General features: G+C 39.6%; 1 protein-coding gene across 2 annotated transcripts in view; it reads right to left on the bottom strand.

The window, feature by feature from the left end:
* Positions 1–6,232: 6,232 nt before the first annotated feature.
* The window catches only part of RELCH (RAB11 binding and LisH domain, coiled-coil and HEAT repeat containing), a 75,386-nt gene continuing 64,556 nt past the window's right edge, over positions 6,233–17,062 (bottom strand). The window contains exons 23-29 of one of the 2 annotated variants that reach the window (XM_083822390.1): positions 15,822–15,904; positions 15,573–15,636; positions 13,824–13,962; positions 12,741–12,857; positions 12,221–12,309; positions 9,322–9,392; positions 6,233–8,016 (exon numbers count right to left, since the gene is read on the bottom strand). In XM_083822390.1, the coding sequence (XP_083678516.1) occupies positions 7,896–8,016; positions 9,322–9,392; positions 12,221–12,309; positions 12,741–12,857; positions 13,824–13,962; positions 15,573–15,636; positions 15,822–15,904 (684 nt within the window). In that variant the 3' untranslated portion in view covers positions 6,233–7,895. Of the gene's footprint in view, positions 8,017–9,321; positions 9,393–12,220; positions 12,310–12,740; positions 12,858–13,823; positions 13,963–15,572; positions 15,637–15,821; positions 15,905–16,586; positions 16,670–17,062 lie in introns of both variants that reach the window. The other variant, XM_083822389.1, reaches the window with a different exon arrangement.

Consider the following 17,062-nt stretch of genomic DNA (forward strand, 5'->3'; position numbering starts at 1 on the left):
TACAAGTAAATACGTGCTAACACCGAAGACAGAGGGTATTTAAAAACTATTCTTTACTTGGTCTGCTGTGGTCTCTTTTCTGCTGGAAGGAGCCAAGGAGAAGTCAAGGCAGGACTGGCCCCAGGATTTCTCTGATAGCTAATGCAAGGCACCTGTCCGGGTGGCAAAACGCAGCTGCCATCTTCTCCCTACCTCTGCATGATTTCTGGAGGCTGTGAAGCCAGACCCGTTTACTCTTTCTAAAGCTCCTTTCTACACTTAATACGTTCTCAGCATCCTCTGCACTGCTCGCCCTGACATGAGCTTGATGCTCCACACCACAGTGTGGTATGGAGCCAAACGCGGGGTGATTCTCCTGGCCCAGGGCTGGCGGCTGGTCCTGCTGCCCCTTCACCTCAAGGGCAGTGAGGCCAGGGCTGTGCTGCGGGCTGTTCGGGAGCTGTAAAGCTTGCAATCATAGGATCAGAGCCCAGCTGAGCTGCCAGAAGAGTCAGGGCCTCTACGCACACAGGCTGGCCAGGCCGCAGCTCTTCTGCTGAACAGAACAATACGAGGACGGGGGGAAGGCCATGGCACTGGGTGTGCCCAGAGGGTGACGCACAAAGCCTCCTTCGCCCGGCGCTTCGTAAGGCAGCACGTGAGGCCTCAGTACCACCAGTGCCCAGCTGCTGAGGATGGCTTTTGCTCCTGGGGGGAGACCAGAGGAGATCCTTCTGCCAGAGCCACCTCCCCACCACCAGCAGCTCACAGCCCTGGCGTTTTGAAGTGCTTGTATTTGACACACAAGGAAATGTTTCTTTTTAAACAGAACAAGCTGTTAAGTCTCTTCCCCTTTTCACATTTAGCACAATACCAAGGCTATGAGCAGTGTTTATTTACCAGCTGCTCACTCTAACCACAGATTTACAGGAGCAAGCTCGCTGTCACCAGCAGTTAGACGCCTTGTCCTCTCTGCCTGGGAAGGTGCTGAGGACAGCCCAGCCCTGCTCAGCGCAGAGCCGCTCCAGGCAGTTCACTGTTACACAGCAGCTTCGTTATTTTCACATTCTGATCCCCAGTCTTGCCTGAAGTATTTGCTGTTCGGGCTGAAATTTCTTTTTTTTTTTTTTTTCCTTCTCTTTTTCTTTCCACTATCTGAAAACAGCCTCTTTTGGAAAGCTCAGACGTTTTCCTCTGAGTTAAATTTTATGTTTCTGAGCCAAAAACCACAGAAGCCACTACTGGGTGCTTTATAGTCTTAATTATGTATTGCAGTAGATTGTTAGAAACTGAAATGCAAATGCTTGGAAATACAAACTAGAGAACATATAGAAGAAAGTGTTATCAACGCTCTTTCGTTTATTGCATTTATAATTCTATGCAGCACAAGTAAAAACCAAAAATTTACACCAAAACTGGTTTGTCAGCTTTTATTTTGTAGAAAAGATACATTTTGTATTATCGAATACTGTTTTTTGTATTTGTTTTCAGCTAGCTTTGCAAAACACATACATTGAATAAAGATGAAATACCTGTAAATCTGTAAGTTTTGAACTTCTGATGGCATCCGGGTGCCTGCTGTTTCTATTCACTACTGTGATGTGTAAGCCTCGACTGGGCTATCCTTTGCAATGCTCTTCCTAAAGAAGAGAGATGGAAAACCACGTGCAGCCTTACAGGTGCGACATATTCAAAATACCCTATTTGATATCAGGATCCCTTCCTTTGTGAAGTCTGCCACAGAAACAAACCATCAGAGCAGTCAATAAATTAGCAGTGGTATGGTTTGTTAGTACAGATCTCTTCTTACCTCCTTCCTAGCAAGAGAGAAGTAGAAATTGCATGCCAAAAATACGTCAAAGAAGTACAGCAGTCAATGCTGTATTGTTTTATAACTGTCTGAAAATAAGGCCATTTCAGCATTGGTGTGCAAACGCCTTTTTTCCCAGAGCTTGGATAAACAGTGACTAATTCCCAGACAACCAGCCAACTTGACTCCTGTCATTCAGACATTTTCAACGTGAAAAGCAAAGATAAAGACTGTTTTGGTAGATACAGCGATCGAATGCAAACAACACCTACACACATGAACAGGCTCACGTTCACATCCCCAGATATGCCTTCTCTGCGTCTTAGAAGAGCCTGGGTCTTCGAAAGGATGGAAAGGAAACCTGAGCAGAGAAGCAAAACTGAAAGGCAGGGGTTTGTTTCAGCCTCTCCGTGCTGCACAGAAATGCTGTGAAGGTGCCTCACATGCAGCAAAGGGACAGAGGAATGGAAGGAGGGATTTTCCTTGGATCTAGGTCAGTGGGTTCCTTCCACTAGACGTAGTAAAGGCTGGTTAGGACTTGAGGTTCTGAACTACATACAGGCTTTGTAAATATGAGCACCCAGCTGGGTCAGGGTGAGCGAGAAACCCAGAGGATCTGCAAAGCTGCTGGGGCAGCAGCAACCCATGCAGAGAGTGTGTTGTGGGGCCAGGGAGAGAGGGTGCCCCAGCTGCCTCGCCACCCACCGCAGGGAGAAGCCCCCTGTAAGGTACAGGGTCTGCAGCTTTCTGACAGTGCAAAAGAAAAAAAGACCTATTTGCACATCTTTAGCACAGGGGGCTCTAATTTCAGTTTAGGTCTCCAGCTATTAAAATAAATCCATTAAAAAATTCCATTATTTACCCCCCAAAAAATCTATACAAAAAAAACACTGTCAACTTGAAACTGTCTTCTTCCTCTGAAGTACCCATTTCCACAGCAGACTATTGCCCAATCTGCCTAAGATTTTCAAACGCACACAGTATTTTTCATGACAGAGCAACTATAAGGAAGCTTGTAAGGCACATATGGTGTGGGTTACACCAAACACACTTCTGACAATCCCACAAAAACGTACCAGAGCAGAATGCCTGTCAGAAACCTGAAGTTTGCTGCATTCAAAAGGAGCAAGCGCACAACTAGCCACTGCTAACAAGCTGAATGTTTGAAGTATGTGCAAGCACTCATTGAACTGATACGTTATCACCGACGTTATCACCTGTGGCGATAACCATGCCTACGTACTTGTGGAAGGAAATACAAACGTTGTGGTGAATTTTTAACTTTGAACATTTGTTCACACTGGTGCTGACCTCCGAGACTCAAGTCCTATGTTCATCCTTAGGACAAGAGCAGCAGCGGCAGTCCTGGGAGCTTTCCCTGTGCTGCCCAGAACACCAACCTGTGTGCAGCCTGGAGATGCGTCTTTGGGGCTGGCAAAACACCCAACAGCCCACCCCACCGTGAGGACCGGCACCTTAACACTTCTTTGAAACACTGTGCAGCACCCATCGCCAGTTTGACAGAGCCACCCTGCCACGTTATCTAACCCTGCGTGCTGAACTATCACGAACGTCTTTGAAAATTTACCAGAACGCTCAGGTGACTCATCCTTGGATCAACAGAGGGCATTCATCTCTCAGCAAAGGATCGAGCTGAAATGAAACCTTGCTGCCTAGTAAAAACTACAGCTGCCGCTTCCCTGTCCCCACGCAGCATGCTGAAAGGGAAGGTGTAACAGGCCTGGCAGAACGACACAAGGGATCCTACAGGGCACAGGCTACAGCTGCTGTAACCACTGCAGGACTCCATCGTGATGCGTCCACCTCAGCTGGAAAGAAGTTTCTCAGCTTTTGGGAAACGGGAAAAGAATAGCAGCACAAGATCACAATCAACATAATTTTTGGAATGGGCATACTCAAATACACAGCAAACAGCTCTATTTGTATGCGCGAAGGACTTAAACAGTAGAATTCAAAAAGGGCATCTGCCTCTAGGATGGGAATGTTGGAGGATGTCCTGCTGGGGATGCTGATGTCCCAAAGCGTGCCTCTCGCAGGTTAGGGTACAGACCAGCCCCAAGGGCAGAAGATGAGGGAGACTGGGGGGAGTGCATACAATGCAAGTGCTGGGAAAAGAAACAGCCAGGTTCACAAGTCACATTTTCAAGACATTGATTTCTACTGTGTAACTGCTCTTGCTCGAACTTTCTACAAACCGGAAAACTTCAGCCAGAGGAAACTTTCCACTGTATGGAAAGCATTACACAAGTTCAAGCTCAGTACACAGTACAGGCGCCTCCAAAGAACCAGGCTGTTTGCCACTGACCTGCACATCTTTTCACAAACTCTGTAAGCAGAACCACCTTTCTTACAGCTTACCTGCAATACTGGAGAGCATCAAACGTAAAGGCAGAGCACTTTAGAAACAGTTTCCCTGGAAAATGATTACTCATTCGTGGTTACTTGTTGAGATTTGTTAACACCTGAGATATTACCATACACTACTGAAATCCAGGACCTGGCTAGCCAACGTACGGGAAAACAACAATCCTCCATACCTCTGACTAATTTCATTGCCTAAAACAAACTAGCTACTCCTATCTTTTTCATGACCTGAATGTTAGCTACAAATACCAGCCAAATGCACTTAGCAAGCCAACAAACCAGTTTCCTTGACGTGCTGTTGCCTGACACGTTATTGCGATCCTGCAATTCATCAGTTATTCTGTGATTCTGTCTAGGATGAATGCCATGCCAATCAGACCATTATATCAGCATATTAATGGCTTTCTACTCCGTGAAGCTTTTTCATCCTTTACTTCAGTATCAACATCAGCAAGTTTTATACAGAAAAGTACTTAAAACATCTTCAGCGCGATATCCATTTTTAGAAACTGCACTAAAACTCCTAGAACAGAAAAATCCTACTAACACCATCACAACATGGAATACAGAAACATTCCACATTCCTGCTTTTTCTGCACCATTATTAAATCTTATCTGCATGTAGCAACAAATTCCAGTACATTCCAATAATTCTTCCCCCTTCTTCACCAGAGATATTTCACCTGTAATTTTTATCTTTCAATCTTAACATGTTAATTTGCAGTAATTAGTGTCAGGTTCCCCATTTTCTGTAGCCATGAATCCATGCAAATACTGCTATCAGTTCTCCTAACCAGACCATACTTTTACGTACAACAAGCAGCACCAGCAGGATTTTTTTCCCTCTTCTTGATGGAAAGGGAAGCTGGGAGAGAATGACAGAAGAATGCGTTGCTTTTCTCAAAGAACTCCCTTTATTCTCATTGATTAGAATATAAAGAAAGATTAATTTACCTTATAGTTTAGAAAACAATCTCTTTCAGAACAGAGTACATGCAAATAATGACTTGTATCTAATCTACACAAAACTTATTTAGATCATGAACGCTCACCCAGGCAGCCATGTGTCCTCCACCCATCAATCATCTTTGCTTAAGAGCACAGGAGTTGATCCTTTAAATTTTGTCTTTCAACATTTTGTCTTTAAACATTTTGTTTTTTTACAGAATCCTTATTTTGGCAAAATCATAAGCGATTGAAGATACGTCTTTGAGGATGAATTCCTTTCCATGCTGGCTATCCATCTGTCTTGTTTTAATGAAGCATTTTCACCCAAAAGGTTCACTTAACTTGTTTTGTATAATAACAGGAAGGAAAAAAGTTAAAGAAAGGAAATACATTTTTAATTTTATTTAAGAGTTCTCTTTTCTATCCCACTCCTGAGTGCTATAGTGCCACTGTTTGGAGGAAAAACAAAACCAAAACAACTACCTTCCCCCCCCTACCCCCCAGGAGAAAAAAAAAAAAAAAGCCCCCACACAACCTTCTGCAACCAACATACACTAAAATAGACATGAAATTTAGGAGGTTAAACTCCTGGAGACTACCTGCAAGATGTTTTTTCACCTTCACTTTTTTCAGCTCAGTGGTCATGACAATGGAGCTGGTCTTTCTGGGGTTTCTCAGTCAAATTCCTCCTTGGATCAGCTAGTATGGAGTAAAACGCTGACTACCGAAAGCTAAACTTTGCAAGTTTACAGATATTACATTTATACGCATAAACTAAGGAGACTCTCATGCCACAATCACCCATGGTTAAATTGCTGTCACAGCTTTTTGGCTTGTGCTGATCAGCAGGTTTCCAAACTCTGGCTGAAGTTCAGTGGGGGCTATGAACCACTCTCACAGGCAGGCTGAATGCAGCTGCCCTGCTGTAAAGAGTTCAGCCGTAAAATTATTTCGGTCTCAGGACTACAGTGCTACCTCTGGCACTGCAACTACTTGTACAGATAATGAAAAAAAAAAGGCTAAAGGATTTCTGTGTATTTAACATATATATAAGGGCTGTTTTGATGTGATCATCTTCTTGGAGAAGAGAGGAAGTAACAAGACACGGCAGGTATACAAAACTTTTTATTGACAACAGAACAATAGAGAGGAACATCACCACTTCCCATTCCTCAGGAATGTCTCCATTTCACAGTCAGTCTGCTAAAAGTATACTTTCATGGTAACAAGCAACAAGAAGGCATGGAGCTGTCTGTAATCTCAAGAAAAATGGTTCAGTGAAGGGTAAAGGGACTGGCAGTGTGCAAGTGTGCAGCAGGCCCTGTCACAACACAAACACGGCAGGCAACCGTATACGCAGAGCCAACAGGCACCGACACCAAAGCAGTCAGAAGCCTCAAATTACCTCTATTATTTCCACCTCAGGGCACTACGTGAAGCGCTGCCATCCATATCCTGTCCCAGGAGACTGCAATTTCTCCCTTCACTCCTTTGCTTCCCTATCCTTAAAGACGTTTATGCTTCCAACTGAATGGTGTCGTCTCAGAGAGTGCCTGATCTTTTATATTTTATCACATCTTACCAGTTTATGCATGCACTTGAGTTTACTTTCAGAAGCTTACGTTGACATAAAGGAAAAAGAAAAGTGCTGCATAAGAATAAACGGATTTAGTTGTTAATGCTTCCTTGCTAAGAAAAACGCTTCATTACAAGATACTCCTTGTAATGTTTTTTCATAAAGTATGTATGCAGTCTACCTAACACTTGAAAGAAACTGCATGTCAAAACTCCTTACTATAATTTCAACTACTCTGAAATGAAATTTGAACTGAGATTCAAGCTAAACAACAAAATCTGTACACAGAACTGCACAATGAATGCAAGACGAAAGCAGTCTTTCTCCTGCATAAGGTTACTCTGCCTGCAGAACTGTGTCGGGACCCTGTAGTAGTTTATACATTTGTGAATCTTCATTTATCACGTTTTGCCTTTACTTCAGCAAATGTGCCTCTGGATGTGCAACTAGTTGTTAAAGTGCTTTAAAATAAAACAAAAACTCCAACAAAACAAAACATCCCTCAAAAACCGCAACAGATGTGAGAATTTTATCTGAAGGATTTTGTACAGCATTTACAATGTCAGCATAAAGCATCTGAAACATGAGCATTCCCTGCAGACTGATGCAGTGCAAGCAGTCTTAGACATTAGATGCTGCAATTCCTCTGGATTCAAGATGCACAATACTTACAAAAACAACCCTAGAAGCACAGACAAATGCTGGTGGCTCCTCCTCTTCTTTTTAGAAACATAATAAAAAAATCTGCATTACTCTTTCATAATTTAAATACATAAGTAATCTCCACTTTTATTACTTCATGACAATGACTTCAAATTTACATTATTTTAAGTACCGTCATAATAGCTCCATGTATAATACAGATATTTGCTGATATCCTGTCAGAAAATAATAATAAAAAACAAAAACAGAAAACAAAACCCTTCCACTATATAAAAAAAATTATGCTGGAAAGACAAGAACACAGAACAAGGACTTGGTACAGACTATGATTTCAGTTTTATATCAACCACAGTTAACCCAAAATTAACAGATACACAGCGATATTCAAAAGCAGTGCAAATATCTTTGGAGGTTAGAATAAAATTATACTACAAGAACATAAGACAGAAGAAATAAAAAGGCAAGTACTTCAAGTACAGGAACCAGTCTCTGTGAGGTCCATCTTAGTGTTAGCTGGGAGCTCCTTTTCCCATCTTACTTCTTCCTCTGGAACACATTAGCCAACATTGCACCTGATGTAGTCAGCTGGCCCATTTTGTTCAAAAACTTGGTCTTTGTATCCTCACTCACAAGGCTCGCAGCAATCGACATTGAGCTAGGAAAGACAAAAATTCAGTTACAGAAGACTACAAACAAAAAGAACACCGTGCTGTTCTTTAATAAACATCTAAATTGTCTTTGCATGTTAGTGGTTTCAAGATGACAAAAGATCAGTCTATCATGAGGAATTAAAAAAACATCACCACCAAGCCCAAATACATATAATACCATTCACGTAACACCATAAAGTGAATTATCATGGCCTCTAGAACAGTCCTAGTGAAAAGTAGTAAAACGTTTTCGTGCACACTATTTTTAATTTTATTTTTTACCACCTTTGGAAGTCATCACACTAGCATTGATTAGATATTTGATGATTGCTACAGTGACAAATACCTCTGTGGAAAGATCAGCTTTACCTTCTCACCAGAAATGTCTATCTTTATCCTTCAATATTACATTTGTTTAATACAAGAACAACAGTATTGGATTAGACCAATCTAGCCCATGTATCCTGCCTCTGACAGTGACCATAAGCAGACATGCAGGGAAGAGTAAAAACAAAGAAAGTATAAATGGTGGCCCCTCTCCTTAAAACTCTCTTATTTTCCAACTGCTTCTGCCTAAGCAGAGTTTAGAATTTGCATTGTCTGTCAACTTAGTAACTCCCAAAAGATCTTTATTGCTCAGTCTTCCTTTGATACCCCATACATTTCTTGCAAAACCCACCCTTGGGCACAGCTCTATTGGTTTCACCTGGCAGAGAAGCCTTCTCCTGGTGGCTGCGAATGTGACCCCTACGACCTTTCCTCGAGCGCTCCTACTTCATACATACTGAGGAAGACAATGCAGAGTCCACGAAGTTTTCACAAACCAGACTAGAAAGAGCAACATACTGAACCTACATGATGCTACAGCTGTTCTCATGTGCTGTAGTCACATACAAGCAAAACCAGCAGTCTGGAGCAGGCTTTTAGCACTATGAGAACTTCAGCCTGCAGGCCAGCCCCATGAAAGAGGGATGTGAGATGCATGCCACATGCATTGCCCTCAGCACTTAAGCTAAGTACCTCATGCCTTCTGAGATTCTGGACAGAAGCTCAATTACTATCTTCTATGGATCAAAAACTAAGAACAAAGTCATGTGGAAAACAGGAGCTTCATTACTACGATACAAATAAAAGTGTGTTGCCTTGCGTTTTACACCAGAGAGACAGAAACAACCAAAACTGAATTGAAGTTCCTAAGATGTGCTTCAGTGCAGGATTTCTGGTCACAATCTTGGACACCATTATGGAAGATCCTCCACAGAACATTATGCTGGAGGCACAGAAAAAAAAAAGAGACATGAAAGCCTTACCCCTGTGGTTCTTGGACGGTCTTGTTTTCCACTTTCTGTTCACATTCTTTTATCATGGAGCTTAAAATGACCTAAAATGAGTAAGGAAGAGATAGACATGATACTTTTTCTGTTACATCAACACTTCACACTAAATCTGCTCCCCAACTAATTTTGACACTAGCAGAACTGTTTAAAATGAATCTCCTGTGTTTTTCAAGTGCATTTAAGTAGCAACTATCTGATAATGCCCTGAGGTAGAAACAACAAAACCATTCAAAATACTTTAAGGAAGAAAAGATTTTTGAACCAGTTACAAGAGTTCAAGAGTCCCTCCTGCTTCCCTCCTATTTTTTTTTTAAAAGAGAGCCAAACAAAACTCACTTCTGTTACGCATCTCCTTATCTCCATTTTTTTTCAAACCTTACATTTATTAACAGTTAATACAAACGCTCATCTTCCCTGTATTTTCCTTTAGTTTTCAAGTATGTTTTAAAATTCTTGTAATTACCAGCATGATGCATGAAAGAAAAAGCAAGGAAAGAAAAGAAAAAAGCACGGTAGTGTGCAGAGATGACAACTTAATGGAAAGGAAATGTGAAAGCAAACTTAATACATCATTTCACTGATGTCTTCCAGGGTTACTATGGATCAAGTTTTTTTTTTTGTTTGTTTGTTTGTTTTTTCCTTTTACTTTAGCAATTCCAGCACTAAAGGTTTCTGCAGAATATTTACGACTAAACTTCCCCACTTGAAAGACTGACAATAGAACTGACTGGGTCTTAGAAATCTCTGTCATGGTGCCTACAAGCATCACGTCAAGGCAAGGAGCAAGGCAAGGCAATTCCAGTTCTGCAGTAAAAGCCATAGTGAGTTTTCTAGCACACTGGAGTTGGAGTAAATATTTTAAAGCTTATGTTTCCCTTGGGATAAGAAAATAAAACATTTGGCATCATGCCTGAAGACAATCTGTCATAGTGAGGCAGAATGTGATAAAGATCGCTCTCAATCCTCTGTCATTTATTTATTTATTTAAGCCTACTTCAGCCTTCAGTTCCTTCTCTGGCTACAGAGAATTACATAAGCTCTTTTGGTTTAATTTAGAACTGAAAGTGTCCTTACACTTTATGAGTTCCACTAATGACTACACAAAAATGAAGTATTAATATTTGTAACGGTTATCTCATTAGTCAATACGACATAAGAAAGAAAATGAAACCCAACTTTTGCCTAGTGCACCTTTCAGGTATGTTCTTGGACTTCACAATACACAACACACCTCTCAGCTCACTCTGAACACAGAGTTGCCTTTGATTGATGCTCAGATCAGTACTGTCCCAATCTGAACGCCCTCTGAAGTCAGATTATTTCCTTATAAGGTTTGAAAGTCCTTCAAATTAATTCACATCCCCCCCAGTTCCACAGATAAATAATATAAAATGATATAATACAGAGCAAACAAGAATTAGACTATAGGTTATTAGACTAAAAATGTAACCAGAATAGATTTTGTTACCAAGTTTAAGAATTCAGGACTCCTAGAAAATATAGTCTAGCTGAATTATCTCACTTGACCAACGTAAAGAACAGTAATTACTTTTCTCAAGTACAAAGCAATCCCTGAAGAACACTATTAACCTTGAGAAAAGACATTCATAAAGACCTTTCTTCACACAGTTAGATTAAATCTTTTCTTCCATCACTTGAAGCGTTCAGACTGTCAAGATTTTCCAGCATGCAACTGAATTATTTCTCTGACTTTCAGCTACTGAATTAATCTCTGTGTATTCCAATCCCTATTAGTGTTCATCCTCTTGAAGTATTTACAAAAAAGACCAAGACACATGGCCAAAACTTTGAAGTTTCTCAAGTCAGCTTCTCTAGCTACCTCTTTGCTTTTGCTACTTTTCTGTGAGCATCCACCATGGAAGATCTTGGTAGCTCTCATGTTGTCCTGTCTACTTATTATAATCTGCTTTTTATGATTCACGGACTCACAGAATGGTTGATGTTGAAAGGGACCTCTGGCGACCATATAGTCCAACCCCGCCTTCTTAATCAGGGCCACCTACAGCGCGTTGCCCCAGACCATGTCCGGATAGTTTTTGCACACCTCCAAGGTACAAGACTCCACAATCTCTCTAGGACCAGTGCTTGGTCACCCTCACAGTAAAAAAAAGTGTTTCCTGATGTTCAGATGGCACCTCCTGCGTTCCTGTTTTTTTCCCACTGCCTCTTGTCCTGTCCCTGAGCACTACTGCAAAGAGCCTGGCTCAGCCTCTTTGCAGCTTCCCTTCAAGTGTTTATACACATGGATGAGATCCCCCTGAGTCTTCTCTTCTCCAGGTTGAACGGTTCCAGCTCTTTCACGCCTCCTCATAGAAGAGATGCTCCGGTCCATTATCTCACTGGCCCTTCATTGGACTCTCCAGTATAACACTCTCTCTTCTCTGCTGGGGAGTCCAGAACTGGAAACCGCGCTCCAGACATGAAGTTCGTCCCACATATTTCAGGACTATGTTTTCTTATCCTTTCTCTCTGCTGAATTTGCTTATCATTTGTCTCCTGAACTCCACCAATTTTCACTTCCATTTCCTTGGACATACTGTGGCCACGGATTTTAGTGTATTATTGTTTTAATGAAAAAACAGATGGTAAAAACATTTCTTTTTATTCAGTCTGTGAACATCTATGACACTAGCTGCAGTTCAATACTTTTCTTCAGGGTACTCAGCCTAAAGATATAATCAATTTTACAGATTTTAAGTTGTGGGACCAATTTCTTTCCCCCCAAATCCTCAATGCTATATACTTTGATACTATTCATGAGTAGCTTTCCTTTACTTCTGGTTTTAAATATCATTACATTTCAGCTCTTGCTGCCACCTGTATCTCATACTCAGTAAATGTTGCTGCTCACCTCATGCTCTGGTGAGAGATGTTCCATGTCATTTCGTAAACACTTAAGTCCTGGTAAAAAGTGATTGACCATTAAATCCTCTGAAATAACTAAAAATCGTGTCGTTAAGGATTGTCTTTTGAAATTATACAATTTTATTCTCTCTTCTGATACTATGCAATTTTGTCTTATCAAACACAAGGACAAGCTACAACAGCAATACACAGGAAACAACATCATTTGCTACCTTACAACTAACAAAAAAAAGTTTGAAACATTTAACTTCATATATTTCATACATCAATACCATTTTCATACATATATATATATGTATTTTTAAAGTTAGTGGTTAAGATCAAGGGATTTTTTTGCAAGTATTTTTAAGTTCCACCTTCCGTGAAAATCTCCTCTTTATACTGAGCAGATCATATTTTAGATCACACATTCAAAGACAAACTTAGTTATTTCTCAAATATTAATCTTCTCCACCCACAATAGAATTAACACCTAAACTTCCCCTAAAAATAAAAAAAAAGGATACAACAACAGGAAAGAGCACTGTAGGCTTCGAACAGGTGGGTGGCGATATCCAGTCTCTTAGAATCCACAGACTGCTGGTTGTTGACCAAGGCTAACTTGTGCAAGTGTGGAATAACAACTGCAAAAAGCAAATACTACCATAAGTATTTGAAATTGCTTTCCATAGACTTGCTTAGCATTAAGAGGTTGTTAAGTTACAATCGCAGGCATCTGAAACAGCACGCATCAATGTGGGATAAGAGCTGCAAATAATGGCTTTGATGGGACTGCTCATGCAGATGTAATTGACCAATTCCAATGTGAAATAAAAGCGTAGTAAGAACATCTAAAATGAAAAAGGCCCCTCAGAGTACCACCTTTGGAACAGTAACAATTTACAGAAAATATTTTGTGACATTATTATTCCCCTGTCGCTAAAGCCGTCTAAAGTATATTTCTATTTTATAAATACAGCTCATCAGCTAGCAATACAGATATTGCATGTCATGAGAAAACTTCACTGACTAGAGAGGAAGTCTTATCTGGTGAATTTAGCCTGCTAAACTCAATGCCTACAACCGTTGGTATGATCGCTCCTCATGCTTTGTTTACATCTTTAAGACAATCTAATAATGAACTTTGCTCTTCTATGTGCCTTACCTTTCTGGGCCATGAAAAAGAAACAACAGACCAAACCTCTACCTTGTTAACCTGGGATACACTCACATTTAAGATGTGTGGAATACTTGACATTTATAATGCCAGAGGGATTGGGGTGAAGAAGGGGACGGGGGTAGGGGTGAGAGGAAGGCATTTTACATGCTAAGTAATTCAGAAAAGGCAAATTCATATTTGTTCTTGTGACCAGTCCCCTTCAGCTTTGAAATTATTAAATTTCCACATGCTGATGTGCTGTAGGTACATCAACGCGAGGTCAAGTGAAAATTATATTGGCAAGGTCAAAAAAATATCTAGGGACACATCAAACTCTAAAAAATAGGAGTTTTCATGGATTTTTTTGTAAAGACAGTATCAACACAACCAGCAAACTATTAGCCTCAGGACAAGAAGAGGAAGAATTCATCTTCCCAACACTGCAACTTACATTCATCTCGAAACCTGGGCTCAGCATTAGGTCCAACTCTTCCAAACGTTTTTATGATTTCTGTATGTAGAGAATGTTGGTCTTGATACTGAGGGTCCTCCAGGAAAGATGCCAGCTGCATTTTTACCCTTTCCAGAAGCTTAAAAGTTCCCAGAGAAATAATAAGTTCACCAAAGAATGAAGATGTTAGAAACATTAAGCTCAGAGTACGTCTATAAATCTTCTGTATTTTATATGATAAACTTTGGACCTTCTGCTCACTTACAATCTTTTCTGAAAGGATGTTCCAACCTGTTTAATACAGCTCCGTATTTTAAAGACTTAACAGTGTTTTACTCTGATCTATCTTTAACTATAGGCAGGTGTTTTCACGTAGCCAGTCTCTCCTCCTGAAGTTTGCTCACAATTTTTATCTATTGTAATTTCCCTCATTACTAGTATCTTTGGAGTTTCTCTTTTTAAATACAACTGAGTTCACATTAGTTTCTTTGTAATATATCACCTAAATAAGATGAAAAAATTCCTGCAGAAGACAGATGCATAGATGAGCATCATAAAAGCAATGGAATTAAAAAGATTACTTCAACTAAAGGCTAGAAAAACTGAAACAAAATACAAATATGTCTAAGATGACAAATACTTAATTTGCACTCAAAGTTGTTAAAATAACATTTTCTGATACATTTTGGAAGGAGCTACCACCTTTGTTCTCTAAGGTTTATTATAATTAGTGCAATGAATACAGTCATTTTTGTGTGGTAACAAAACCGTATTCTTTCCAAACTGATTATAGACATGCAATCCAAACTACAAAATTGTAACTTAGCCATCTTCCAAGTACTTGTGAGTCATCACTGACTTCTTACTCACATTTCCTCAAATGCATTCTTTTAGAGTATGTTGAAATTACAGGAAGAATGCAAGCTCTGCAAAAAGTTGCGAACACTTTACAAAGAAATTTGATTGTACAACTAGTACATGAAATAAAATACAGTATTTCTATAATTAGAGCAGAATCCTAGCTGTCTTGTTCAGAATTCTGATTTACTACCACTGTTTCATCATTTAGAAAACAAGGAGAAATTGCATATCTACATTGTCCTGAAGTATCATTTCATTTACTGCACTTCGATGCCTTTTCATGTCTTCTTGGGTACGACGTGCTGAGACAGTTGCAGAGGACCAGCAACATGAAGGAACTACAAGAGACTTATGCCCTTCTAAAGTAGTTGGAAGCCAACAACGATATCCTAAGCAACCTAAAATGGTGCAATGTATTTATGTGGAGGTAACCAAACCCTAACATGACTTTTTGATCATCATTTTAAAGTAAAGCCACCTATTTAATTTGGAAAAAGTGGATTTGGATTTCTCAACTGTATTAGAAAATGTTTGTTCGTTTTACATATTTTAGCCATGGGTTTCCCATCTTTTAACACAGGCCTCTCCCTTTGCATATCTGTTTTTGTGTTGTTTTTTTTTTAGTGTTTGGCTTGATATTTAGAAGCAGATGTTTTTCTCAGTTAAAAGAGGGTTTGCTTTTTTGTATAAAAATAGCACGCAAAACAAACAAAAAATCGAAACAAACGAACAAAAAAAAATGACTACAGAAAAACTGAAAAGCATTTTAAAAGAGAAAACAACCAATGAAGAAATAATTTAGAAGTTTTTTTTTTTCCTTTCTTCTCCAAGTTCATTAATAGTAAGTTATTGGATTTATCAAACCAAGTCTGACAATAGGACTCTTACCTCTCTTTGAGTAACAGTTTCCATGATGGTCCCAAAAGCAGGAATTGTTGCAATCCTCACTGAGCTACAAGAGAAAAATGGTGTCTTTAAGATCTATTCAACATTAAGAATATAAATAATTAAAAATAGAGCAAAACTAAAAAAATTAGTACTTTAAATTACGTTAGTTTCTAGCAATGACAAAACAAAAAAAGCAGACCAGGAGAAAAGACAGACAGGATTAACTCAAGGTCTCAATCTGAAACTCACAATTCAGGATCACTGGACAAGGTTACAAGGGCCGGAGCAACCCGCTTGTCAACTAATGCTTCACTCATGCCTCGAAGAGTCAGCTGTAAACCAGTCAACATGCAATAAAAAATGGTTTGGTAAACTGGAAGGAGAACTGGGTTAGCTGTGACTGAGGATGGGCAGGCAGACTCTTGGGGTTTATCTTGTTTTAGTCACCCACACAATATATTAAACTGATTAAGACACTATTCATGCTCTAGCATTTATTGATAATAAACCTGTTAGTAAGATTAGCAAAGCATCCCTCCTTAGCTTGAAAGAAATATCACATCAGAGTATTATATTACATGTAGTCCATTGAATTGAAGTACTATGGTTGTCTACCGGAAATTAGGTACTGCCAAGACTGTTTCACATTTCAATATTGCATATGATACTTAATTTTGCAACAGTAAAGCTGGTAACATTACAGAGCACATTAATATGCAGCTTTCTACTAGAAATGATTTAAGCAAGTGTCAAAACTGAAATTATGATTTAATATAAAAATCAAAAAAGACATCAATTTAGTTTTCTACTTAAAATGTATTCTGCGATTTTATTCTGTTTAGTTCTAGGTGTTCCAATAAACCTTTCTATTTACAGATAGGTGATTTTAAAGTTACATTTGTTCAAAAGTAATACCCTTTTTTTTTTCTCTCAGCTAGAATAACAAACAGAACTGATGGTTATTTCTTCCTATTAAGAGGGATGCTAGATACATAAGACAGTCAGGAAACTTACATTTCAGGGTCACTGGAGAGAGTAATGAGAGCAGGAACAACTCTCTGAGCTACCAGAGTTTCATGTACCCCCTTCACCAACAGCTGAATGGTCGGAGCAGGGGGGTTATCACAGGTGATGCACGGAAATAGCGAGCACAGTATCATGGGAAGAAGAACGGCACAACCAAGAGAGAGAAAGAAAAAAACACAAAAAGCAAACCAAAATTAGAAGCTAAGCAAATACTGCTACACTAGTGCTTCATAAATGCAAAGGCACGAAGAAAGCTGAAGTGGTCTGGCGATCAGCACAAACCTGACAAATTCCATGACACAATGTAGTTTTCTCTATTTTCAGCTATTTTAAAACTCAAACTTTAGAAAGTTTAGGAAGTAATTTACGCATTATCATTCAAATCTTGTAAAACACTAAAATGATGCCAATTTGACAGTCTAATCTAAACAGTGTTCTACCTCAATGGAATGGTGGTTCTTACA

This window comes from Anser anser, assembly GCF_964211835.1.
Source record: "Anser anser genome assembly, chromosome: 2".
Taxonomy (NCBI): domain Eukaryota; kingdom Metazoa; phylum Chordata; class Aves; order Anseriformes; family Anatidae; genus Anser; species Anser anser.